The sequence below is a fragment of the Lygodium microphyllum genome, chromosome 10 (genome assembly GCF_053477565.2).
Source record: "Lygodium microphyllum isolate KBCC chromosome 10, Lygodium_microphyllum_v1.1.10, whole genome shotgun sequence".
Taxonomy (NCBI): domain Eukaryota; kingdom Viridiplantae; phylum Streptophyta; class Polypodiopsida; order Schizaeales; family Lygodiaceae; genus Lygodium; species Lygodium microphyllum.
Window position 1 is genome coordinate 105031708 of NC_141144.1, and position 27746 is coordinate 105059453.

Below are 27746 nucleotides of genomic sequence, written 5' to 3' on the forward strand. Positions count from 1 at the left end.
TGACAGCAAGAGCATTGAGCTTGTCAAAGTGCATACAGATGATAATCCTGCAGACCTTCTCATGAAGGGTCTTCCAGCAGAGCGGTTTGCTCATTGCCGACAGATGAAGGGAGTTGGATAGATATATTTATTGCAGCTTTGTACATACTTAGACTTAGCTGATTCTTTTCTCCTCTTAAGGCACATTGCCTTTAGGTGGGAGGTTGTTGGGAATAAAGGGCCATCGTGCCTTTTATATGTGCACGGGTGTGAACAAACCCTTAGCACATTGTACTTTCATACATATATCTATCTAAAACCTAAAGTGATACACACTCGTCATTGTATCGAAAAACATGTTCACTCTCTACTCTGCTCACTCGCACTCTCTTTGTCTCTCTCACTGCGCGTAATGACTGTCTGCCTTGATCTCACTGCCTAATCGATTCCTTCATTCTCGTTGGAAATGCCCCTGCGGTGAAGAGCCAATGCAAGGGGAAGACCAGGCACCAACTCCCTCTCTCTCTCTCTCTCTCTCTCATACCACGACTGATGTATGATATATCACACCCCATCATACCCACTCGATGGAACTAGTGAAAGATTACTTATTACTCATCATGATTTCACCCTTCCAGCATACTAGGATGCATTTGACTAGACTTACTTTCTTTTCACTTTTTAGGAGATATTGGAGACAGTGATGGATAGCGTCACACCAAGAGGCCTGTCAGATAAGAGTGACTAACACTATTGGGACGAAACAGTGGTCCCACTGTCACCCACTCTGTTTGGTCCCTACATTGATGAGGTGGAAAAGTACATAGACAGACTAAGTGGCTGTGGTGCAAGCCTTGCTAGGGTTCTGACACCTATTGTATTGTATGCATAGGATATTGTACTTATCTCAGACTAACCCAGGGACTTACGGCAACATTTGGATACCTTACAGACCTTTTGAACAAACAGAGATCACTCAATAAACCTTGGAAAGACAAAGGTCATGGGCCATGGTGTTCAACACCATACAAGCTCAGGTGATCAAATCAAAGCTCTAATTCACTTTTGGCAAAAATTCCATTGAGATTGTCAGATCATATGCATATTTGGGAGTGACCTTTGAAGGGCCACAATTCTCCGTGTGGGAAGCAGTTGAGGCAACACTAGCATGAGGTTTTGCAGCATTACGGGCACTTGAGAGAGAGTGTGCACATGTATAGTTTCAGAAGCCATGCACCGACTCTGGCTCTTTGATATGTTGGTCACACCGACACTGCTATATGGACCCAAGAGTCTTTGTAACACATACAGAGAGCTACTTGTAGGACTGGCTGGACCAGAGAGACAAATTTACAATGAATGGCAACCCATGGAGAGACCCTTAGTCATAATGACAGCAGACATGAACCAAAGCAAATCATCAGTATCCCATGAGAGCATTAAAGGGCACTGCACCTATGGTCACAGAGGCCCTCTTCTAGGCAGTGATATTCCATCAGGACTATGGGAGTTCTCGTAGCAGAGATACCCCTACTTGGCACTTGCATCTTCCAGACAGTTAGCTACACAAAGAGACCCAATGCTAGTGTGCCCAAATATGCATATGGTTGTACTTACATGGGACAATGAAAAATGCACTTTCACCATTTGACTATAGCCTCAATTGTCCTCACCTCAGACTCAGTCACCTATGCATCAATCAAGTGATCAAGGACAAATATTGTGAGACTAGATATAGAGAGGACTTCAAGTCCAGGTCAAAAATTGGGCATGAAGACGATATAGTACCAGACACATTTCTTACACCTCTCTGACGATGGATTCGATTCGCCGTGTAGACACATTTCTTACACCTCTCTGACGATAGATTCGATTCGTCGTCATGTGCCCAGCATGTATGGACACACATCTCTCACACACTCTGAGATGTGCCAATGATTAGATCCACTCCTCATCACACCAGCTACAAACTAAGACTGCGGGATATGACCATTGCACCAAAGGATTGCATCTGCCAACTATGTGGAGTGGAGGCAGAGTCACAGGAGCACTACATATGCTCTTGTATTGTGCATTATGAGATCAGAGTGTGATGCCATTGCCTTTCTTAAGAGGGCTTTCGACCATTACATCGGATCATGGAGTATCAATGCCAGAGATGTCTAGGGTTATTCTTGCTTGAGCTTAGATGGCACAGAGAAACCCTCCTGAGGGACAGAGAGTAGCACCTCCAGACCTACTGAGACAGAGCATTCTCACAGACTTCCCAACCACACTCAGCACCACAACATTACCCCGTCCTCAACGATGGACTCCCTATATGATCTTCCCCAGGAGTCACCTTGAAGTGAGCCACAGCCCTATGCCAGGTGAGGCCTTTGACCACACTATTGGAAAATTCAGAGGGCAAGCTACACTCATACAGATAGAGACCTGTCATCACATTTTTATTCATGAGTTGTATCTTGTTTTTTAATGAGCTTAGATGAGGTGTTGATTGGATTGCTCAAGTGCCTGCATGTTTATACTAACAATGATAGCACATGGGCTTTATGCAAATCATTATAATGCATTGAATCGTATTCAAAACTTCAGGATCATTATGGTCAATGTATGCAAATACGCTCAGTCATTCCAGTAGCTTCTTGCATGTAGTGAATATGGTTTACATTGATGGGAATCCTTACACGTGGATACAAAATGATGGACGACAGTCACTAGTTACTACAAAAAAACATGGAGTATCTTAAAGGAAAACATACCTTGAAGGTGAATTAGCTCTTCAAGGGGTACTTGCTTGTCATGTGTAGCAAATAGCTTGCTAGATTTAAGAACAGATTGTGATCGTACAAAAGGGCCCTAACATACTGTTCTTATAAGCAAAAGAAAACTGCAGAACATACCACAGGCAGAGAATTATGCTGAGCCTTTTAAGCTCTGTTATGAGTGAACCTGGCTCATATGTTAAAGCAAGAACACACACAATCGCAGTTGTATTTGTGCTCACCAGCCTACAGAGTGGCCAACCAAAGGTGATGTTTGATGATCTTTGGATGGTTAGGGGAACAAATTTATCACAGACTATTTCTGCTACTGAAAATCAAATAATAAGTGACCTCTTAAGAGCCATTTTTACTGCAGTTGCGACCTCCTCAGGAAAGTCTTCTTGAGCGTGGTGGCCAACCTGAAAAAGGTGAATTATTTTCAATCTGATAGTTATCTACCAAATCCATATTCAACTTCTAAGAGAGCCCCAAAACCAAATTTACTCACAATGATCTTCATTCATAGCAACACATTCAAAGGATCTCACTCAAGAAGTGCTTGTATCCATCCATATGAAGCATAGGGAAGCTTGAGAACCATACAACTTCCAAGAAGAATCTCACTCAAGAAGGAGATCCATGCAAAGCATAGAGAAGCTAGAGAGCCATGTAACAGAAAAATCTTCCAGAATATGTGATGTGAGATCATGCATGTCTAAGGCAAAACCGCAAGAACAAACCACAGAATTTGACAAGCATTGGCTCATGGACAAGGAAAAACCTAACATTTAAAATTATAGCACATCAAGAGCATGGACACTGATGACCAAAGCACACTCACCTAAAATCATAGCACATCAAGAGCATGAACAGTGATGACCAAAGCACACTCACCTCTTAAGTCATCTCCACTTTTATTGCAGACATAAGTAACTTTACCTTTAAACTCGACTTTCTTAAACCTTAGCAACGTTATTACAAACCTCCAGGTGAAGAAAAACAAGATGATAATGGCTATACAGTGCCCTGCCTTTTCTGATTGTAAGAGTCAATCCATGTTTGTCATCTTTGCTATGTATAACATTTTAACCAAGGTCTATTAAACCTTAGTTAAAACCCATTAACTAAGGCCAATCATGCAAAAGGTGTCATTTTGACAAGACAAGATTGTAAGGCTAGTGCTCTGGTGTCACGCTGGAAGTGTTTTGAACTCCAGAGATTTGAAGAGGGAGAACAAAGAAGAGAATAAAGTAGCTGTAATGATGAACTTGATGAAAAAAAAAAGAGCCTCCTAAACGCGAGCTACCAAACAGTTCTTAAAAGGTTAAAACAATGCTAAATTTCCTTAGAAGCTTGAACTTGAGAGTTCTAAGAAGGTTGGAAACAACTGAAACATACACAATACAACAGCTTTCTGTAAAATAGATCATTATTTACAAATGTGATTATAGGAGCTGGCACCTCGTTAAGTTGGACAAGTGGTAAGCCAGCTTGTGATGTAAATTCGGGAACTCCATTAAACTTCAACCACCTGTCCTTCATGCCCCAAAGAATACAAGTCTTTTTGTTCCATATGCCCTCTGAAAGAGTTTTCCTCAACATTCCAACGGACTCCTATAGCAATATACACCTATTAACACGTGGAAAACAGAAAAACGAGAACGATGGAATGGTAATGTTCTTAGAGGGTACATATTGAAAAAACTTGGAAGCCTACAATATCTGATGCAGAGTTAGTACCAATTTCAATTTTGCTTGATTTTGCTGGAAGATATGATTTGACTGTTTAATTCCAAAGATGTAATGCAGAATTAGACTCGGTTTCTATATGCCTTCCAATAGAATGCAAAGAACTGACAAACATAATTTCTCTTGTACAAAGCATGCATATGCACTGGCTTAAGCGCCTATCCATATCTAGCACAGAGATCTCCAATAATAAACAATCTCAAAATGGAATAAATCTTGTAGAAGTCTATGTGCATCAGCTAGTATTGAAATTTCAGCTGAAAGTCAGAAACATTTCAGAGAAATGACTAGTTCATATCCAACCATGTGGTCCCTTAATAAAAAGGAATTTGATTCCTCATCAAGCCACAAGCTAAGGCTGACCGTCTCCATGAACCAGTCCTTAGAAAATAGTGCTCGCTACCAGCTGAATGTCTCCAAGAACCAGTCCTTTAATGGTGCCAGAGACCACCATAAGCTAAGGCCATACGGCACCATGAACCAGTCATTGGACAATGGTGCTGGATACCAGCTGAAATTCCCCAAGAATTGGGCATTAGATAATTGTGCCAGACACCACCAACATGCTGAGGTTCATGTGAATATAAGATTATTAACTCTGATAAGCTATATGATCCTTAGATTGAGATAGTACATTTGGTAAGCCTTCACATTGTAAGCAAATCTGGTGTCTACGCTACCCAGCCTAGCGTGTTAGGTTAACATTAAGGGCCATAACACCAAGGAATCACCACCATGAAGTTAGTGAGAAACACACAAATAGAAATGATGATTGGACATGTTATCATCACCACCTCATGAGTCTTGCCAGCTGCTGATCCCAATTTATCAAAGTGTTTCCAATTGTCTGAGCCCCCAAAAGTGATTATTAAGTGGCAACTCCTACTAATTGGCATCATTCATCAGTAGGATGATTGTGCTAGTTCGCTATCCAGTTAGTTGTCCATCAGCCACCTTGCCATTGCACAATGCCCACTAAGTTGCTAGCACCTGCCTTCCTTTTGCAATTTTGCAGAATAGCAATGCCGATAAGAACTATTCCTTCTCAATTTCATTCAAGGGTGTAAGATGAAATTGTCCTTTCATTTCTTTCTTATAAAGGACCGCTTGCTCTGTTTTTGTGTCTATGCTGTAAATTACGCAAACGAACCCTGTTCCCTAAAAAGACTTAATTAAGAAAGCTGATTTTAAATGTCACACATAAATATGATAGGACCTAATTAGATAACTAAAGAACACCTACTGAGAGAAGCGGCTGGCCAGAACCCCTGACGGGTCTGTCCTACGGCAGGATGGTCCCAGAGAACTAGGAGGCTTCTCACAAGGTTTTACCAATGTCAGCCGAACCCTAAGAATTGCTATGTTAGAAACCCGATTCATGCCGTTTTAGGGGACCGGAATGGGACTATGCCCTACGAGTAGAAAGATTGAGTGACGTATCCCTCTCATTTCCCATTCTCTTTGAAGCAAGTGCAGCATTGGTCTACTTCGGCTTGGGTATCTCTGCGTAAAGTAGGATGTCCAGGATTCGGCGCTAGAATGTTGTCAGGAGACCTTGACCACTAGGGACCCAAGTTTTAGGTCGATTCTAGTGGGTTTGGCCGTGAATGTTCCGTTGCGAGGCGGACTCGAGAAACCCCAGGCGACAAACCCCATAACATTCCATGGGAGTGCCGGGCGGCGTCGCTTAGATTCAGATCGCTAAAAACGTGCGTGGACAATCGGGCACATTACTTTTTTTTTTTTCGTAAAAGGTAATTATATTAATTACGAAAAAAATACAAGATTACATGATTACAACCGGGCACATTACTCTCTCTCTCACTCTCTCACTCTCTCTCTTTCTCTCTCTCATGCTGAAAGAGCACATGGATAATAAAAGGGCCTTCTTATCAAAGAGGACAAAAATTGATTTCAACCCTCACTTAATGCTAAATTTTTTGAAAAAAACAAATTATCTGCCTTTGCAAAATCTAGTAGGCCCCTGGGCAGCAAACGCACACCCTTGGTTCGATGCCTTGGCCTCTCTCAAGTGATCACTTGGGCTCCCTTGGTATGATAACAATCACCTCTCTAGTCTTGGTAGGTCATTGGGCAGCCGACGTGTACCCTTTGCCCGATACCCTGGTTGCTTTCGCGTCGGATACCATGGGGTAAAAGACTATTTATGTTAAGGGCTTATTTCTCATGGCTCTATTTTGGGCCTAAAGAGAGAGGGTATTGAGGTAAAGATAAATTAGCTTGACTTAAACAGTCCCAAAATATGCTTATTTAATGAAACAAACATTTTATTTTAAAAAGAAACGCGATCCTAGAGAGTTTTTCTTTTGCAAGTAAAATGTGGCTAATTATATTACTCAAACAGTTGATTACAACGGCATGATCATGCTCAACAAACTAGTTGGAGCTGATGCAAATCACAAATACATCATGTATACAAGCCTGTCAAGGCGGTCTTGGGGGGATGGGGGCAAGAAGCCATGGAGGGGAGGTGTAGCGCCATCTGGGGCTGCCTACCTACATCATTAAGAACAAGTCCTGGCCGCCCCAGGTGCGTAGAGGTGAAAACGGAACTCCTGACGAGCTCCAGACTCGCCTTGCACATGGTCCCACCAACTGCGGAGGGAGTGGATGATGGAAGTCCAAAGCTTAGTCAAAGTCGCCTATGCTGAAAGGCACTCCCTACCTAAAACCTCCTGACAGCATGCCTTCTAGATGTGCCATCTTGTAAGACTCCCTATGATCTCCTATACCTTTGGGCGGTCTGTTGTGGACTCCAGTACTTGGTGGCTAGGTAAAGCCTCCAAGCTGAACACCATTGCGCAAGACCCAGCTTCAATGATGAAAATTGTGTCCTGCATCCTAGCCTCGTACAAAAGGTGATGGCCCTGGTTAACTCCCTGCCAGCAGAAAGCTCTCCACAAGATGCATCCAAGGCTAAGTGCCACACGTGGAGAATGCGGCAAGCTCCTCTCCACACGAGGTGTGCGGCCTTGCAAGACCAAAGCCAATGCTTTCGAGTTTCCAAAAGCTACTGTGGGTAGTGTTTACACCCTCCATCCTGCTACATCTCGGCCAGCCAACTCCCAACCGCCAGACCTCCATGTGCCAAAAGCCATAGGAAATACGACACCCTCCTCGACCTCCAACTATTCCATAGGTAGCACCAGAAAGTTCGATGTAAGGCATCCGTGATGCTGTACTTTGCCCAATATTTGCTACGCGAAGGCGCCCAATCCATGTCCTCTTGCATCAGTACATGTCTACCAATCTTGGCCGTGTACTCCAAGAATCTCAGTGACTTCTTGGCAACCGCATTGGCCGGCCATAGCCACTCTCCACGGTCCCACTCAAGCTCATCAAGTGGCCTGCTCTCCCATATCTAGAGGTGCCACTTCCGAAACTCCTCCCAAAACACATAAGGGTCCAGACGCCAGGTCTTCCCGTGGAGACCAACCACACGAATCCTCCTCCAAGGAAGGACAACGATCTCCTCATCCTGCAGCCCTCTCTCAAGAAACAAACACCCCCCCATCCTACACCATCATGAAAATCTCGTGGACCTCGCCACGCTCCACCGGTTCTCGGATCGGGCGGTCAAGCCACTCTTGAGGGATCACTAAGTTAATCTCCCTTCTCTTCAACTCAGCTCCTCGTTGAAAACCTGATGCTTGCTACAACACCACTTGATCCACCATCCTGTACACCTCCCGCCACGTCCTAATAGTACGAGTAGGGCTAGAGCTTTCCATCCAGCCCACTTGATGTGGGGGCGTTGGCCAAAATCTATATCCCATCCCGATCTCTGACCTTGGGGTTCCAAACCACCGGCTGGCGGTCTATCTCCTCCTAACATCTTGCAGGCCTCTGAATTAGGGCCTCACAGAGGCCATGCAACACACGAAGTAGGCTATGGAGAAAGGAGGATATGAGTGGCATAATCTGGATACTCGTGAAGATCCATCTCAAGGATGACCTCCAATCACCACTAAGCCTCGTTCACTCCTGGAGACTCTCTTGCAGAAGGAACTTCCAAGTCAGCCAACCTGTTGTGAGCCCACGGACTACTAGCTTGCCCAAAAGGGCCAAGCTCCGAAACTCTGGGTCTATGATCCCAAGCCCTCCCTCAGACCCGATGTCGGATGATGGTCACCCACGCCACCTTGGCCCAAGAGTCCTTGGAACTATTTGAGCCGGCCCAAAGGAAATTCCGCACTAGGCGGCGAAGCTTAACCACATAAGACGAGGAGAAGCATTAGCATAAGGCAATGTACCAGGCCGTTGCTACGAGGACCTGGTTGACTACCACGGCTTGGCCCGCTAAGGAGAGGCGGACAGTACTCCAATAGGTCAGCTTCCGCCTGATAGAGTCGAGAATTGAAAGAAACTAATGGGCAGGAGTGATATCGAGTCCCACCTGGAACCCTAGGTATCAGATGGTCTGTCCCCTGCACACCCATCTGAACCCCAAGTGGACACCCCACTCCATACTAGCATTTAGGTCTGTAAGAAAACCAACCGACTTTTGCCAGATGATTTTCACTCCCGCTATAGTGCAAAACACCTCCAGAGCTAGCATCAGCACATCCTTCTCCATATAAAGAGGAGTATCATCTGCATACTCTAAATCAAGCAGCTCCGTCTCCTCCCTCACCGGAAGTCGAAGCCCACGTAGCCCACTCACCCATGAACGGAGGAAGTAGGACATTGCCTCTGCAAAGAGTAAGAACAGATATGGGGCAAGAGGACAACCCTGCCGCCAGACAAATCTTTCCAGCCGAAACTCCTCCCCCCTCTTGCCACCTATGAGAACCCTACTAGTGGCTGATCTGTAGAGTGCAAAGACCCCGCAAATCCATGCTTGGGAGAAACCCAACCTTGCCATGGTGGCCTCTAAGAAGTCCCACAGTCAACCCTGTCATAGGCCTTCTCGAAGTCCAGGAGTAGTACAATCAACCCTTGGCCACTGTGCTGGGCCCACTCGGTTGCCTCAAAGAAGGTGAAAACATTGTCTAGGATGCTTCTATCGTGGACAAAACCTGTCTGTGTATCATTAATAATGTCTCGAAACACGGGGCGGAGTCGCCTACCGATTATCTTGGCCAGTGCCTTAGTGGACAATAAGGTGATCGGTCTCCACTGGGATAGCTCCAACTGGTCTCCCCCTTTGGGGAGGAGGCTAACAAGACCTGCCGATAGACTCCCAGGCATCCGTCTTGATCTGAAAATCTCCTGAAAAGCCAGCAAGAGGGGGTCCATGGAAAGCCTCCCCTAATTCCTTCTCTATGAAGGGGTCTAGGAGGTGGTCTACAACGTTTTCTATAGACCTGTTGTCTACAACCTTGTCCTAGACCTATTGTCTACAACATTGTTCCCTAGCCGAGCCTCCCTCGTACTGAAAAAGGTGTCTATAGTAGTTAGTCGCAATCTCCATCACCTCATCTAGGCTAAAGCGAATCCTCCCATACCGATCACCAAGGCTACGAATTTGATCTCTTGAGGTGCAAGGCAGTTGCACATGAAAAAACTCCCTACACATCGTGTCTCCATTCCATACCCAAAAGGTTGCTGAGGTACGGAAGGAGAACTACGAGCGCATGTTCTCAACACCAGTAGGGGCTGCCCATGCGCACACTTCCTATGTGTGGAGAGTGGGATCCCCTGGTGCCTCCTGAAGAAGTCTCTACGTGCCAGCTAGGTCTCGCCAGAGTGCTCTCTCCTTCTCCCAGCTCTATTGCCTAGCCTATAAGGCTACCTCCTCGCAGATCTTGCTCGACTCGGCTAAGACCTCTGCAACCACCTCTGTGATCTGGTCCCTCCTATCCCACTCCCTAGTCCACAGCTGCTCAATCTACCTCCTGATCTCCTCTTGACCTCCTCCCTCCTGTAGATCGAGTCAAGGATCTGACAGGATCATGTGTCGAGGGTTGAATCTGGAGCATTGAGTGTGAGGAGAACCGGGCAGTGGTCAAACAAGGTGGTGCCAGCCAGCTACCCTACCTAGCCTCCTCAAGAGCACCCCCATTGTCCCACATAAAACCGGTCCAGCCGCTCCAAAAGAGCTCCACCCAGCTGTCTATACCCCCAAGAGAAGTCCAATGACCTCTCCCTCCTGTGAAAAGTTGGGTCCTGCCAGGCATCGCATGCTCCTACTACAAGGAAGACCTCCCATGCCTCCTGCTTCTCCCTTGCCATACCCTGGTAGTCTCTGCCTCTGCCCTGCTGGTCCTCTAGGGTTTCAAGGTTGTTGAAGTCTCCTCTAACAATCCACGAGTCCACCTCTAGTAGTCTTGCTGCAATCTCCATCCAGAACCTGTTGCGTGCCCTAACCTCCGTAGGAGCGTAGACATTGAGGACTCCAAGACATGAGTCCCCCATGTCTAGTCTGATCCATAGGACCCTCCCTTCCACTATCATACTGTGGTCATGCACACACACGGTAAACCTCCGGCCAATAGAGGTGCATATACCTCCACTCGTGCCATGGGCCCAATAGAGTACTCCCAGTAGATGTGTGAGCTACTTGGGATGTACGTTCCCTATCCATTGGGCGTGGCCGGGGATGAGCTTGTGCTCTTGCAGAAGTAAGATGTCGATCCATCCGGCAAGGGCAGGCTGCAACTCCTACCGAACAATCAACTTCCTGGAACCACGTGCCCCACTGTAGTGGAGGCTGTTCACATTCCAGGATGCTAGATGTAAACTCATGGGGAAGCCTGTGATTGACCGAACAGGCATCTATTTGGTGTGAAAGCTACTAATGAAGAAGAAGAGCTATGGGGCATGCGAATGTGCTTTGCCGCAAGCTTGGAAGGTGAACTCCATTCCGCCATGGTGGCTCTCGGGCGGCGGACCATGGGGGTAATAGATGCTCCGAGTGATACCACTAGGGCATCTATCAGCCAGGCTAAAAGGCGTGACTCTGTACACTAGGCAACCTATGCCAAGGGCCACTCCATCACGTCCATCGGTGCTCTCCACTGTGGAGGGGCTCGAAAAATAATGCTCAAATGTGGAACCTCACCTCTAGCCCACCAGTTAATGTCCATCATACACCGCCGCCAAGCTGGGAAAAGAGTGCTAGTCCTCCTCCCATCCACTGGGAGATGTGGTTTGCAACCTGTCCCTTCACTTCCTCCTCTATCTATGACATCGCCTAATCTCCTGAATGAGAGGTCTAAAGGAAGAAGGCATAATTTGGTCCATCCGGTGGTGCTAGTAAATGGACATTGTTGCTCCTTGACTTGCGAACCATGAAGATCCCCACCTCCAGAGGTAGTGGAAACTCTCCGTGCGCCACAACTCTCAAGTAGGACTACGGACCACTACGGAAGAACTCCTGTGAGAGTAGTTGCGCCTGCCTAGAGAAGGTGTAGCGGACGGCTGGGTTAGATGAGCTAGAAGCTGTGGGGGGGGCCGGCTATGGGATCTCTAGTGTGGGGGCTCCTGATGCCTTCGTGGGTAGTGGAGGTGGAGGTCTCTGATCCCACTGGGTGGGACGAGCTGTGGGGTGTTGTAGGGTGCTTTGCAGGGGGGCCATCGCACACCCTCCTCCTCTCTCCTATTGTGATTAAGTCTAAGGGACTAACTGAGGCCCCCCCTGCTGTCTCACTCTCTGTCATCGCTAGACCCGTGTAAAACTGTCAGCATCCACCTACAGGCCTATCGGGGTGGAGCCGCCTTGGCTCCGAAGCGTATACAATCTGTTGCCTGATGCCCAAAGTCATGGCATCACAGGCACTACCCTGGCTGCCCAGTCACAATAACCTGCTCCTGCCAAAAGGAGTGTCTGCCTACCTCAATCTCTAGAAACTTTGGTATGTTCTTTGTATCTTTGATAGCCACCCGTACCACATGCAAAACCCGAATTTGGGTGCCCCACACTTTCTATAAATAGGCATGCAGCCCACTATTCTTTCTTAATCTCTTTTTTGTAGATTTCGGGTCTTTTAACTTGCTGCCCACACCCCAGACATGGATGACATCACGGCCCAAAGCTGGCCATTGCTGTCTACAACAGTCTGCCGCTTGTTTCCAGCCTACTACACACTATTCAGAGCTAATTTCGGCCTGCTGGCAGCTGCTGCTGGTCTCTCACCTGCGTTTTTAGTTTTTCTCTCTCCTGCATTGCCATCTGCATCAAATCCAGCCTTCCTTGGCTGCATTTGCTAGTGTTTGACATCTAGAGGCTGCCTTGCTGTGTTTCAGGATTTGTTCGGAGTATGACACACTCTCCAACTCATTACCCCTACCGTAATCCTCGAGATACATGAGTTTGTGGTATAGTATTCACTCTCTGCATAGTGTGTTTGCTGCATGAGCGATAGTATTTGGGTATGGCACTACAAAAAGTCACTATTTCTGAAGATTTACATACTAGATTGACTCCAAGAGTAAAATTGGGGCAGGTTTGTCCTTGAAAGTGAGGCTGAATCACAAAATCCAGGTGGCAAGGTAGAAGGAAAGGAACTTGCAAAACAATGAATGGGAAAAGAGGTCTAAAGAAGGAAGATACTTTGATTTTGATCAGAAAGGGCATCTACATTTGATTGTACAAAACACCCACTTCACCACCTCATAAAAAGGCTCACAACAAAAATAAAGCTCCTTATGGCTATTTCCATTACTGAAAACAAGTACAATACTATTTCCAAAGAGAATTCTGCAAGACATTAACTGCTGCATGTGTGAGGAAAACTCAGAGAAGAATAGTTTTTACTTGACTGGCATGAATCCTTCACAATTTTATCCTGTTTGAATTTGCTCATAAGTTAGGTATCACACTCCAGAAACAAAAAATGTCCTTCAATGAAGGGGACACCCCAAGGACCACTTGCTGATGTATGTACGTAAAACTGGAGGTTTAATCAAAGACTCACTTGCATTATATTTCCAAGCACAGCCACTGTTATTGAGAAGATTAGTATCCACAAAAGTAAAAGAAGTTTGGCAGTGATAAAAGAATATGTCATAGAGAGTTTGCAGTCACCTTTATCTCCTTCTTCAGTGTTTTAGTGAATGCTGTTAAGGCAAATCCAGCAGCTCCCGAAGTGAGATATGGCCTTCTGTAAACCATAGCATCTTCTTCATCTAGAATGTATGGTCCACATTCATTGAGAGGATTTTCGCCTGCTTTGAGGGGGTCCTGAACTTTAACATAATTGAGCTATTTGTATCACAAACAATGGCATAATAATCTTCAACAAATGAAATTTCTTCATGCTTCAAACATTATGCAAACAATGTCACCGATTATTAGAATACGGTCTACCTGATCATTTAATCCTCTTTTGTATAGTACATGAAGTTATGGTATAGGCTGGAAACATGATTGAATGTTTTAACTTATGAAACAGAAAAAATGACCTAATAGATTTGGTGCTGAAACTGAACCTATCTTACATGCTTAACCGGAATTTTTAACAAAGCTACATACCTGAGCAAATATGTCACCCAATAGGAAGTTTGCAAAAACTGAGAGTGACGAAGGCATTTTTGTGTGCTGTTCTGTAACCTTCAAGAAATCATAAAATCCTGACATAAGAATCATATATACAGTAAGGCACAGGCAAATTGCAAGGTATGTGTGGAATTTTCAGGAATTCCTCGCAACAAATATAACAAGAAGACCTTTTAATTGTATACTTCAATGTTACATATAATACAAATAACCTAGCTGAGTCCCATCTTATACGATGTGCAGACTTTTACTCATAAGCTAACAATGTCGTCATCCAGTCTAGGCTAAGAATTTGATATTTCATAGTCAGAGTGGTAAGGCACTTACAGGAGGGTTCAAAAGCACCAATCGATCTACCTTTTCCTCATTCAAGGCTGCAAATTTTACAGCAATTGGTGCAGAATACCCCTGCATTTTTTTCCAAATAAATGAACTTTTCTGGGCAACTACTTAGAACTCTAAATTTGATTAGCCATTTTTTTATTGAGTACTAAATGAAAGACATTGGGATGAAATTGTGGAGTACCTGGCTCACAATGCTCAGTTGTTTTAAGTTTAATGACTCAATCAACCATGCCAGAGCATCTACATACTCTGTAGTAAATAGTTCGTTAAAAGTAAGTTGAGATAGCCAATAAGCCAGGGTCCAACTAGTCAAGTTAAACCCAAGTTTTTTAATTATACATTTTTGAAGAAAATGATACATGGATGGCTACATATGAGTGCATGCTTTAACCCAAAAACAGCATACAAAGGACAATCCAAGGAATCAAAAGCATGCCGAATTATACTCTCCTTCTCCATCTCTCTTTCTTATGCCATTTCTACCAAAGGACCCAAGAACAAGGAGCAGATAGCAACCTTCCATTGTGTAGTTAAAACCATAATTGGTCTGAGGCTTGTCTGAAAATCCAAATCCTGCAGTTGATACAAAATATAGTACTTAGGCATGTGAAGAGATTTTCAAATCTTGCAACAATTGATCTGTACCAGTAAAACCTTTAGCAATCAGGAAATTATCTTATAGATATCAGAGTTTAGTGTTCAGCACAAATAATCTTGACAATCACCAGAACAATGATTGGTCAAGGACCATGTGCAAATTTGTATTAAAAAATTCTCACTGCATCTGAGCAGCAGGAAGGGGAGAGGGGGGACAGATGGGAGAAACATGCAGCAGCATGCTGCCGTGGTCAGCAGCAGCACAGAGGGCAAAAGGAAAGGGTGGAGAGGCATCAGTTAGAGGGGGAGAGAGGCAGCCAAGGAAGAGAAAGAGGGCTGCACAAAGGCAGGTAGTCTACAGAAGGGGGAGGAGAGCAACTTGTATGCTTCCGAACTTGAGATCTGCTCTGAGGTCTTCTTGAGAAAGCATGACAATGAAATTAGGGGTGCATAGTATGATCCTTCTTCTTTGAGTCAACTGAATGCTTTCTGCTGCTGCTTTGTTCATTTTAAAAGCATCATGCAACTTAACCTTCCTTGATCAATGATAAGATTTTAGCTTGTATGAAGTATAGACCACAGGTTCTTCAAGAAGGATGCCACCAACTGCAACAATGAGCATGAGTAATGACTTCAAACTCCTTAATAAAGAAATGGAGTTTGAAAATTGCAGTAATAAGGTTTACACAGGTTTGAGTATTGTAGTAATAAGGTTTACACAGGATCTTGAAGAAGGATGCCACCAACTGCAATAATGTTAGCATAAGTAATGCTTTCAAAACCCTTAATAAAGAAAGGGAGTTTGAATATTGTAGCAATAAGATAAACCTGGACTTCCAAAACTTTTCTATAATGGAGGTAAGGAGTGCCTCAGAATTGGTTTTTCCAAAACCACTCTACTTGGTCCTATTGGAATCTGCAGAGGGATCTCCTCTCCAAGATCTAGGATCAGCAAAGAATTAGCATCAATACTTAGTTTTGTTGTGGTCTCATGTGAAAATGGGCCTAAATATTGAAGGAAGAGGATCCTCAGCTGGGATCTGCCACTCCATACGAACATCCTACTCAATGTCTGCTCTCATCACTTGTGCTCCTCTAGACCAGCTAGTCAGTCATTGTGCAACTGCAGAAACAGTTGCGAACGGCATCCCATCCCCAACAGCCAACAGATCTGGCTTGGACCAGCAGCTGAAAAGTTCCCATGAGATGTAAGGCCTGGACCCTACATGCAACCTGTTTGAAAGAAAATGACTAGGGGGTTGCAGAGACTGTTTCTAGACCTCATCATCCAACTGGGAAAGAGCTTGGAAGAGCGCTGTCTCTAATTCTCCTCATCCACAACAGCCAACAGATCTGGCTTGGACCAGGAGGTAAGAAGTTCCCATGAGATGTGAGGCCTGGACCCTACATGCAACCTGTTTGAAAGAAAATGACTAGGGGGTTGCAGAGACTGCTGTCTCTAGACATCATCATCCAACTGGGAAAGAGCTTGGAAGAGGGCTGTCTCTTATTCTCCTCATCCAACTAAGGATGAGTTTGAAAGAAGGTTCAAGTACTAGCCTCATCATGATATCACAGCAAACAAAAGTGGACTAGCCTCAAAAGATTGCACAAACATCATTAAACTAGAGGCTAAGAATCTCTTTTGAATCATCAGTGGGAAGTCCCCAACAAGACCGCACCCTGCAAACTTCCAAGCCAATGTTCAAGTTAGCCTGTCGTGACATCAAACTGTTTGTGTGATGCTCTATGACCTTAAGTTGAGGTTTTCAGGAAAATTTGATGGTTTATATATGTCCAACAGGAATATATTGGTCACTCATATGGTGTCAATAGAAACATGTATGGATTAAGAAAGTTTACCACATACCAAGCCAATCAAAGGCAACAACATGAAACTCTTTGGACAAAATAGGTATCACCTTGCGAAAAGAATAAGCCTGAAGACAAAAACAAATCAACAGAAAGAGTTTAGAGAGTTTTGAAGCATTTAATCAGCAAGTGTGTGTAGTAAACAATAGAAATATTGAATCAAAAGAACAAAACCTACAGGTTCTACTTGATCTGCTAATGCTTTGTGTGACTTTATGATGCGCAGTCCCACTAGGTTGTCTGTTTGGTGTTGACCTATTTATGCCTCTTCATAAACTCATATATTTCCCCGAATTGTTCCTATCAGCCCCTCCCCTCCCAGGGTACCATTGATTCACAGACTCCAATAGTGGGAGAATCACTTGATCTCTTCAACTTTTTAGTGAGGCTGGTGGCACTACTTTCACAAAGACCCGATCCGAATTTGTAACTGTGATCAGCTGTATCAAGATTGGCCTCTATTGAGAAACAACTCAATCCAGTCTAAATCATTAAAATCATTAACTTGCTATGTTCCAAAATCCTGACAGATCAGCAATATCCTTAACTACCTGAAATGAAGATAAGGACCAACAAACATGTATTTTACCCAGCTAGTCCCCTGCCTGGCTGAAATAGACAGGCAAGGGCCACCCAACTTTAAGCATACTGTTTCCAAATTCTATGTTCTTTCCTCTAGTACTGCATATAGGAATATGTGGCCTGTCAAGTTCTCTCTCCACAAATCTTTGGGAAAATGCTTTATTAGTAGCTTGCATCTGACTTCAGGATTGACCTATGAGGTGCAGTATGTTCCATGAGAACTGACCGAAACTTTATTTTGAATTTTTAACTTATCATGTTTAAGTAAAAATGAAAAAAAGGACAGTGAGCTTTAGCGAGAGAATTTGGATCAGGCAAAGTTCATGGGCTGCTCTAGGCAGAGGATTAGAGCTGTAGCCCACTGTGACAGGAGATAATACCTCAACATCCACTCAATCATCTTCTTGATTGATGGATGGAGACACTGGGCTTATCAGAGCAGGCCGCTTTAGAGATTACAATGGGATCTAGGAAAGTGGGTTTGGAGAGACCCATTCCTTTAACAGGCCACATGATGTGGCCTTCTTTAGCTACACTACCAGGTTCAGAAGGAGGATTCATGATGGGTAGGATCAGAGCATAGCCAGGACCCACTCCTCACAAGGTGGGTGTTGTTGGATCACAACTTTAGGCCTAGGAGGATTTCTTTCTTCCTATGATTAGTAGCTCATACGAGCTTAGCTATCAGTACATGGCTTGTGTATGGCCAGGTCCCGATGGCATGTGTGAGATGTAGTGGATTAGAGATGCAAAGGCACTATTTATGGGACTGTCCCAGACTCAGGAGGTATGGAGGAGAGCCCTGAGGATGGTCTTTCATGATGGTTCAGACTAGACCACAAGTCATTACCACATCCAGGAAGCATGATTGCTTGGTATATCTAGACATTGAGATGAAGTGATGCTATAGAGCTGCAACATAATTTTCTTTTGAAGACCCACACCCATACATGGACATGGTTTTTTCTTTCTTGCAAAATAAAGTGTCTGATTATACTACTCAACTGAAATCACAGCATGCTGGATAAGAAAGAACCTACATCAGATACATACAAACCTTCTCTAGGAAATTTGGGGGGAATCAAGAAAGAAGCCAACCCAGGGGGTGTAGAACCATTTACCATCCCTTAACGTGAAAAACAGGCTATAGTACCCCATGCCTAAAGAAACATTTGTAAAAGCCCCTGATGATACTGACTCTCCCTAAAGCTGCTCCCAATGCCCAAGGGTGAGTGAATAATGGAAGAACAGAGCTCTCAGAGCTCCCAAAGAAGCTTCCAAATCTCTAATCACAGCACTGACGGCTCAAGACCTACAATCACACACAAATCAGTGGCCTTGATGATGAATAAGGTGCCCTTTATTTCAGCCTTCTAGAGTCTCATGTCCAAAAGCACTACTTCAAATGCTCCATGCATTTGTCCTTGACAATGCTAACAAATCCCATCTTGTTGCATCCACACCAGCCATACCCATTGCAAGCCCCCATGGGCAACCAACCACAAGAAAGAGACCATCCATGGCTGCCAATTGTTCCATAGGTGCCTCCAAAAAGTTCTTTGGAAGAATTGTGTGTTGGGTTTGACTCACGCCTACGCTCACAAAGGAGTGTTGGTGATCCTCAGTAGGACACTGCAGCACTCTTTACTCTCCTTACAAGAGGTTTTTATCCCCAAATTTATTTTCTTTTATTTTATGTGCCTATCTGGGGTATTGATTTCATTAGACTTATACATCCTTTGTCGACTATGGGCAGAAACCATTATATCATTGTGGCGACAAACTATTTCACAAAGTCGTTTGAAGCTCGCACTACGATGAAAGATAATATTAACGAAATGGCTAGTTTCATTTTGGAAAAGATTGTTTGTTTTTTTGATCCACCTAAGGAGCTTGTGTCTAACCATGGGACACATTTTTTGAATAAAGGAATTGAGGCTTTGATGGAAGCTCTAAAAGTTAAACATAATAAGACCATGCCTTACAACTCTTCAAGCTAATGGACAAGTAGAGAGTAGTAATAAACAGCTTGTGGGGATTTGGGCACTTATCGTGTTTTACACCCTTTGGGTGTGAACACTCTCTTACAACCCTAAAGTTTAAGGGCAGTACTTTGTACTTACACTCTTCTCACTGTCAACTGTACTCTCAGCTCAGCTTCGATCTGTCCTAACAACATATGGTATCAGAGCGGAGTTCAACTCAGTCTTCTCTCTCTATCTCTGCACCGTCAGTAGCTCCACCTATCTCTGCCCTATCTGCCATCTGCAGAGCCTTGAGCTCATCCACCTGTGCTCCAGTTCTGACCGCCGCCTTCAGCGGCAATGCTGATGCCACATATCCCAGCTGCCAGCTGAGCTACCTGGCACCACCTGCAATGCCTCTGCTCCTTGTACCTAGATGCCGCTAGTCTGTCAGCACCGCCCCAGCCTCCAGCCACATGGACATGCAACCTACTCCAGCACCCTGTTCCTGCACCTATGCCCCATTCCTGCACCGCCACTGATCCACCAGGCCCGCCACGTCAGCCTGCCTAGTCCTGCAACTGCGCCGCCCCCACAGGCCAGGTTCCCCCGCCACAAATCTGCCCAGTTCCAGCTCTGGTCAATCAAAATCAGAGGTAAATTTTTTTATTATAAAATTTTAATTCAAATTTGATCTATAGAAAGGGCTTTTGCTCGGGCATCCTATCTCTGTTTCTGCACGTGTCTGGGACACATTTATTTACAGAGATTTCCTGAATTTTGAGCCAAAATTTTGGGGATTTTCAAGTCAGCTCAGACATTGGTGAATGTACATCAATGTCAATCTACAATAGATTGAATTTGTGCATTTTGGACAACAAAATTTTGGGGATTTTGCATTTTTTGTGCTGCCGAGCACTACTTGTGCATTGAACAGAGTGTACACTGGACAGTTTTTTGACAGAGTGTAAATTACATTTGCTAATTACAGCAAAGTGCTTGTTGTAATTGTTGGAAATTCTGAGATTTCCATGTTGGTCCAGCTTGAAATATTTGCTCTTTTGCTCCTTGATTAGTGACATTTATCATGGCAAATCAAGGAGGTGATCTATTTACTTATATGTCCAAGGAGGATAGGTTAGATGGCAACAACTATTCCCTATGGTCATTTACGATGAAGAATGTGCTGATTGCAAAGAATCTTTGGGATTATGTCAGCAGTGAAGAAGTTAGGCCTAGCGTTGTGGCTCCTACTACACCTCCAAGAGGACATGCACAGCGGGCAACTTAGCCCCCTTAGCCTGTTCAGCCCGCTCCAGCTGAGCAACTTCCCTAAAGGTCAGCAGCACAAAAGGCATGGGACACATGGGATGCACACACTTTGCCACTAATAACATTGGTAATTCAGCGGTCTATCATCCCCACATTCAGTCTGCAGCTTCTTTATGAGAAGCATGGCTGATCTTAAAGTAGATGGTTGCTGGAAAGAATGAGACACACATCTCTTTCTTGAAAAAAGAGCTTGAGACTGTAAAGATGAATGAGGGTGATTCTATGCAGGATCATCTAAATAAAATTCAGGACTTGCGTCAGTAGCTTATGAATGTAGATGAGTACTACTCAGATGTGTAGTTAATATCCACTACTTTGAATTCATTGCGGCTCTCATATTTGGCCTTTTGTATGGCCTTCAACCTCACTATGAGGATGTGTTGAGAAACCCTTCACCCGCAGTTTGCGTTTTTGCATTTCTGCGTGTTGCATTTAGGGTTTGCAGCCCTAAAAAGGGGCACCATCCTAGACTGAATATGCCTATTTATAGGCCACTCTCTCATTCATTCCTCGCGGCTGATTCATTCAATCCGTCACCTCTTCTCTCCAGCCTCTCCACTACCTTCACACCCCTTCACGAGGACATTGCGGTTCGTGGTTCATGACTGTCTTCATCATCTTCCTTGTGCTACGGCACCCTTGTTTCCTTGTATCATATTCACTCCATGACTTGGAACTTCATCATTCCATGCATCAAAGTTTCTTCTCTCTTCTCTTCTCTTCTCCATGTTTGCCGAGTTCACTCCCAGTTCCTCCCCGCAAACCCTACTATCTTGCTGGTACGCCATCTTTTGACATGGTATCAGAGCCGGTTCTGCTCAAACAGTGGCAAAGATCCTCCACTCCAGTGACGACAAAGACCGGTAGCAAGTTCAGCATTCACTTCTCTTCTTCTTCCGCTGAATCAAAATCTCGTTTTTGCAAATTTTAGGTATTTCAGTTTGTTGCCTACATCCCTTTCGCGGAGGACATCGCAGTCTCGGCTTTTCCTTGCCGTCATCTACAGTCTGGCACTTGTTTCCAGCCTTCCACCCGCAGTTTGCAGCTGTTTACAGCAGAACGACTATTGTTGATCACTCTCCATTCAGAAAACAATCTCATTTTTTTAGATTTCAAGTGTTTCAGCTTGCTACCCACACCCCGTTCACGGAGGACATCTCAGTCGAAGTTGTCCATTGCTGTTTTCATCAGTTGACACTTGATTTCCAGCCCTCTTCACACAGTTTAGAGCTGATTCCAGCCAGGCGACTGTTGTTCCTGTGCAGACCTATTGTCGTACAGTTTACCACATCATCGCAGTCATGCTACTTGCGTTTTTAGTCTTTCTCTCTCCTACTGCCTGTGTTTATAGTCTTTCTCTCTCCTACACGCTGTCTTACCTGCGTTTTTAGTCTCTCTTGCTGCCTGCGTTTTTAATCTTTCTCTCTCCTGCAAGCTGTCCTGCTGACGTTTTTAGTCTTTTTCTCTCCTGTTGCCTGCGTTTTTAGTCTTTCTCTCTCCCTATCTGCGTTTTTCTACTAGTTGCAACCTCTTAGAGCTGGTCGCATCCTCCTCCCACTGGCAACTTACTTCCAGTCCTTCCACTACCCTCCCACATCTTGAGGTAGACATTGCGATTCGTGCTTCACACTACCCTCCCACCCCTTGAGGCGGACATTTCGGTTCGTGGTTCATGGTGGTTGACCTCTTCCTTCTTCAGCAAGGTACACTGATATCCATGGCTTCTTTACCAACAAAAGACCAAACTACTGGGTGCTCCTACTATGGCATCACCGAACACACCACCGATGCTTATCGACATTGACCTTTGGTCCCCACCCCTTCGGAGTACATGCGTCTTCCACCAGGCACTCCTTGTGCCACCTCTCCTTTGTGGGCCACAGAGATCGTTTTGCATTGGCTATCAAAGTACTATGCTCAAGGCAATAAGACGCATCTAATGCGCACTAAGTCCTTTGAAGCACATGGAGAATCGATTGGTACTACGACCTCCTAGAGATCGTCGCAATGCCAGTGGCACTCTTCTCCCACTTATTTTTAGGTACAATGGCTTTCACGACCTACGGATCTGCCGTTTGCTCCATCGAGAGACAATGATTGTTTGATATCGTCTCCTCGTCAGTCTGCTCCTTCGAGAGACAGTGGTTGCTCGACTCCTTCCTCTTCTTCGGCTACCCAGTCCGCTCCAGCAAGACTGTTGCCCACCTCTCGCTCATTCTAAGCCCCACCCTTCCCCGCCCTTGGCTCATCCTAACTCTCCTTCTTCCCCACCCTCGACTACTCAGGTTCGAGAGGCTACCTCTGGGAGCTCTTCGGCACCACCGGCGGTACTTTCTTCATCATCAGACATTTCGGAGTCCGTGATCCATGAGTTTTTGGATTCCCTATCTACTTGAGAGGGGTATTCAGGGGGGAATGTTATTTCTTTGCCCTTTGAAGGAACATCTACTTCTTCGACTTCCGCGGGGGCCCCTCCAGCCCACCTCAGAGGGGGAACTTACTCCACATGAAGTTCTTCACCCATCCTCTACTTTCTTGGGGTGGCTATCTTCGACCAATCATCTCTTCTACTGATACCCAGGATCTTCAAGTACCACCTAGATCGAGACCTCGGAGGTTCAACTGCGACTTGGTGATGAGGCCTTCGTATTCCTTCTAGCATGGATGCACAGAGCTAGTGGCTTCTCTCCCGAGGTTGAGTTTCGCGTTCTCCAGTTCACTTTGTCTACTAGTCTTTACTGCAGATTTCCTTTCTGGTGGAAATCTTGGATCTTAGGGATCCTCTACATCTTCTTCCTCCTCTTCTCTTCTTGCCTTGGTCACTTGGTTAGCACGGAGCCAACTCCCAAGATCGAGTACGGGCATATCCTTATGGTTCTCAGCACCACACAAAGTCCACCATTTCTCCTATGCATTGCATGTTTTCATCATCTTTGTGCTAGGGAGCTTGGGCAAGTGAACAATTTTCCCACAAGGGACACTGTCCAAGTGGCACCTGCTGCATGAGCATTCTTCAGTATGTAGCATTGCATCTCTACCTCACTCTTCTCTTGTTCCTCTTTTTGGGCTTGAGAGGGGGCGTTGAGAAACCCTTCACCCGTAGTTTGCATTTCTGCGTTTTGCATTTAGGATTTGCGTTTAGGGTTTGAAGCCCCAAAAAGGGACACCATCCTAGACTGACTATGCCTATTTATAGGCCACTCTCTCATTCATTCCTCGCGGCTGATTCATTCAGTCCGTCACCTCTTCTCTCTAGCCTCTCCACTACCCTCACACCCCTTCAGGAGGACATTGCGGTTCGTGGTTCGTGGATGCCTTCATCATCTTCCTTGTGCTATGGCACCCTTGTTCCCTTGTATCACATTCACTTCATGATTTGGAACTTCATTATTCCATTCATCAGAGTTTCTTCTCTCTTCTCTTCTATTCTCTTCTCCATGTTTTCCAAGTTCACTCCGAGTTCCTCCCCGCAAACCCTATTGTCTCGCTGGTATATCATCTTTTGACAGAATCTCCCCACAACCACTTTCTTTCCCTCAATTGGTCAGTTTTCTCTTAGAGGAAGAGCAGACACGAAAGAACAGTGGTATGGATGTTATAGCCTCTGAGTACGCTTTTATAGCAAGGCAGAAAGGCAAGGGCAGCCAAGCTAAAAATGCTGCACAAAGCTCTGGGACTTCAGGTACTTCACAGGGCAGCAAGAAATAGGGAGGGCATGCAAGCCAAGAAGGGCAAGTGCCACTATTGCAAGAAGCCAAGACACTACATCACAGAATGTAGAAAGCACATAGCCAAGAAGAAGCAGAAGCCAAGGATGTTTGTTTCTGACACACCTTCCACTGCTATTGAGTCCACGTCTTTTGTTGCACATAGGGCTATTGTTTTTACACATGCAGTTATGACTCTTCTTGGGCTGATAGCGCATTTAGCTCTACTCAAGATACGAGCACATGGTTTTTTGACAATGGTACTTCCAAGCATATCACATCTCGCAGAAATTTGTTTTCTTCTATTATTGCAGTCCTAGTTAGTAAGTCTGTACACTGTGCCAACGATGAATCATATCCTATTAGAGGCATTCGAGAGATTGTGTTGACAGCCATTGATGGCTCTATTCTCCGCTTGTAGGATGCCTTATTTGTGCCACGCATAAAGAATTTACTATCTATTTCTTATTTGGCAAGGTCTGGTTTGCAAGCCACCTTTGATGATGACAGATGTATGGTCAAAGATAAAAAACACATGACTTTGGTTGAGTTGGATGCTTTTTCAGTTGATCATTTGCTTTTTCCACTAGCACTTTATATCATGGATTATACGAGTTGGACGCTTTTTCAGTTGATCATTTGGTCTATCTAGCATCTACTCTCACTTCTGCTATGTCACAAGCGAAGTTATGGCATGCTCTCATGGAACATGTAAACTATGGTAGCTTGATGCTTATGCACCGTATATAGATACTTGATGGTTTACCTCTCTTGGAGAGACCTCCTGAGCATATATGTGAGGGGTACATTTTGGGCAAAATGCATAATTTTTCATTTTCTCATGATGTTGCTTTTAGAGCAACTGCCAGATTACAGATTGTGCACTCGGATGTACGTGGCTCTATGCAAACAAAGCCACTAGGTAGCTATTACTATTTTATCCCTTTTATTGATGACTTTACTCGCTTTTTTTGGGTCTACTCTTGATGCTAGGAGGCATATTCCACGGTAGATTCCGTGACGTTTTGCGGTGGATTCCATAAAATTATATTTTTTTGTCGGGGCTCGTACATAAGGTGGATTCCTTGTACAAAAAGTTGATGGAGACGCCTGTCATTTTCGGCTGTCACCTTAATTTAATGTGCAAGTGGGTAATTCCATAGCGGGTGATTCCGCAAAATACATATTTAAATTAATTGACGTTTATGAGTTTAGAGTGCGCACTCGTATTAAATTAAGGTTAGGACAGAGTTCCAACCTATTTATTTATTTTGTAGCTGAAGACTGCTAGGTATTCACTTTTTTCGATTTAATTTTATTATTTTCTAACGATTGTGAATGCTTCAGTTGATGTGTAGAGCAGGCGGCGGTGGCACTGGAAAGCACTAGACGATAGTGTGTATTCAAGTTATTTAGAAAAAATTATCATTTTTTATGGGCGCACGTCTTAGGCGTGGCTCTAATATTTATTTTGACACGTTTATTTATTGAAGCGATTGACATATATTTAGTATTTTGTATATGCATGGGCACACGGTTTAAATATTCATTATTGGACATTGTATTTGAACACTACTCGACTTTTGCACCACCTAACCACTTTATTCTTTATTTGGACAAAAGCAAACACAAAAGCTAAAGCATGCTAATTGTAAAATTGGGCTATTTTTAAGCTTAGAGATGAATAAAATATTAAATACATGCTTTCTGGAGCGCTCACACAAGGCATGGAGGGAGATTGTACCCAATTGGTCTTTTTGCCTCATATTGTGCAAGTCTATTTTCTTGAATTTTGAGCTTAAAGTAGAGTTCTTTGTCCTTGGGGACCTTCCAGCGCTCGCTACGTACGCGTATGGCATCCGATTTGCGCACCAACTCTTTGGTGTAAAAGTTAGAGGTGTATGATGCATTTTTGGCTTTTGTTGCACTTGCTGAAAATTAATTTGGTTGCAAGGTTAAGACTCTCTATTCGGACCGAGGGGGGAAATACATGTCCTTAATGCTGATTTTTTTTTAAAAGCAAAAAGGCATTGTTCATCAGTGCACTATTGCTCATACTCCACAGCAAAATGGGGTTGTAGAGAGGAAGAATCAGTCACTCATGGAGATGGCTAGATATATGCTAAAAGCAAATAGCTTGCCACACAGTTTTTGGATGGAAGCAATTATGTGTGCTTCCCATGTCTTGAATGGGTGCCCCCCCAAGGCATTAAAGAATGTCATGCCTTTTGAGGCTTGGTACAGTCGGAAACCTTTTGTTGGGCATTTTCGTACTTTCAGGAGTCTTACATATGCACACATTCCCAAGATACTCAAGAAGAAGGTGGATAACAAGGTTGTTAAATGCATTTTTGTGGGGAACAACAATGAGAGCAAATGATATAGATTATATGATCATGTCTCTAAAAACGTATTAATAGGAATGTGGTTTTCAATAAAAAATTAAAATTATCCCTTGCTAGTTTTGACACATATTAGGCTACCAATGATGTATTTGAAAGGTTACTTCCCATTTCTTTCGGTGATACAACTTGAGCTTTAGCAAGTGGACTTCATGTTTAACCAGCTGCTCCATGGGGTAATGCAAAAAATCAGCCCATGGCTGATCTGAATATTCAACAAGGTGCTGAATTTGAAATTTAGCAAGAGCTTGTACATAGTCAAGAGGCTAGACAAATGCCTAGATGGTATTTGCAAACTATGAAAGATAAGTCATTTGAATGCTCCTATTGATGGTCGTACTAGAAGGCAAGCTCGTATGCACGATGTTGCACATACCATAGAGTTTGTTATGGCAGCAGATACACTTGATGATGAGGAGCCACGTGTATTAGATGGCAGAAATGCAAGCTGAGTTTGATTCCATCATAAAGAATCAAACATGGGATTTAGTGTCCTTGCCTGTCGGAAAGAAAGCCATTGGTACAAAGTGGGTCTATAAGCTGAAAAGAAATGCAAATGGATCCATTGATAAATATAAGGCCAGACTTGTGGCTAAAGGCTATGCACAAAAGAGAGGCATTGACTATGAGGAGACATTTGCTCCTACATCTCACATGTCTACCATTAAGTCTATGGTTGCTCCAGCTGCCCATGATGGATGGATTGTGTATCAGCTTGATACAAAGACTGCATTTTTACATGGGAAACTTCAACAAGAAGTGTGGGTACAACAACCCATTAGTTTTGCAGTTGTGGGATCCGAACACTTGGTATGCAAGCTGAAAAAGGCTTTATATGGTTTGAAGCAAGCTCCTCAAGCTTGGTATGCAAGGATTGATCCTTTTTACTCATCCAAGGGTTCATAAATAGCTCATCAAAGTCCACCCTTTACGTATGTAAAGAGGGAGGATCCTTACTCGTCATATGTCCATATGTTGATGATATTTTGCTT

At 44.2% G+C, this 27746-nt stretch overlaps 1 protein-coding gene across 2 annotated transcripts in view; it reads right to left on the reverse strand.

The window, feature by feature from the left end:
- Nucleotides 1–2597: 2597 nt before the first annotated feature.
- LOC148030388 (alpha/beta-Hydrolases superfamily protein) overlaps nucleotides 2598–27746 on the reverse strand; it is a 145868-nt gene continuing 120719 nt past the window's right edge. For both annotated transcript variants that reach the window (XM_087686701.1, XM_087686702.1), the window contains 8 exons: nucleotides 16766–16835; nucleotides 14815–14871; nucleotides 14480–14547; nucleotides 14281–14361; nucleotides 13930–14007; nucleotides 13483–13638; nucleotides 4206–4358; nucleotides 2598–3163 (listed from right to left, as the gene is read on the reverse strand). In XM_087686701.1, the coding sequence (XP_087542827.1) occupies nucleotides 3080–3163; nucleotides 4206–4358; nucleotides 13483–13638; nucleotides 13930–14007; nucleotides 14281–14361; nucleotides 14480–14547; nucleotides 14815–14871; nucleotides 16766–16835 (747 nt within the window). In that variant the 3' untranslated portion in view covers nucleotides 2598–3079. The remainder of the gene's footprint in view (nucleotides 3164–4205; nucleotides 4359–13482; nucleotides 13639–13929; nucleotides 14008–14280; nucleotides 14362–14479; nucleotides 14548–14814; nucleotides 14872–16765; nucleotides 16836–27746) is intronic.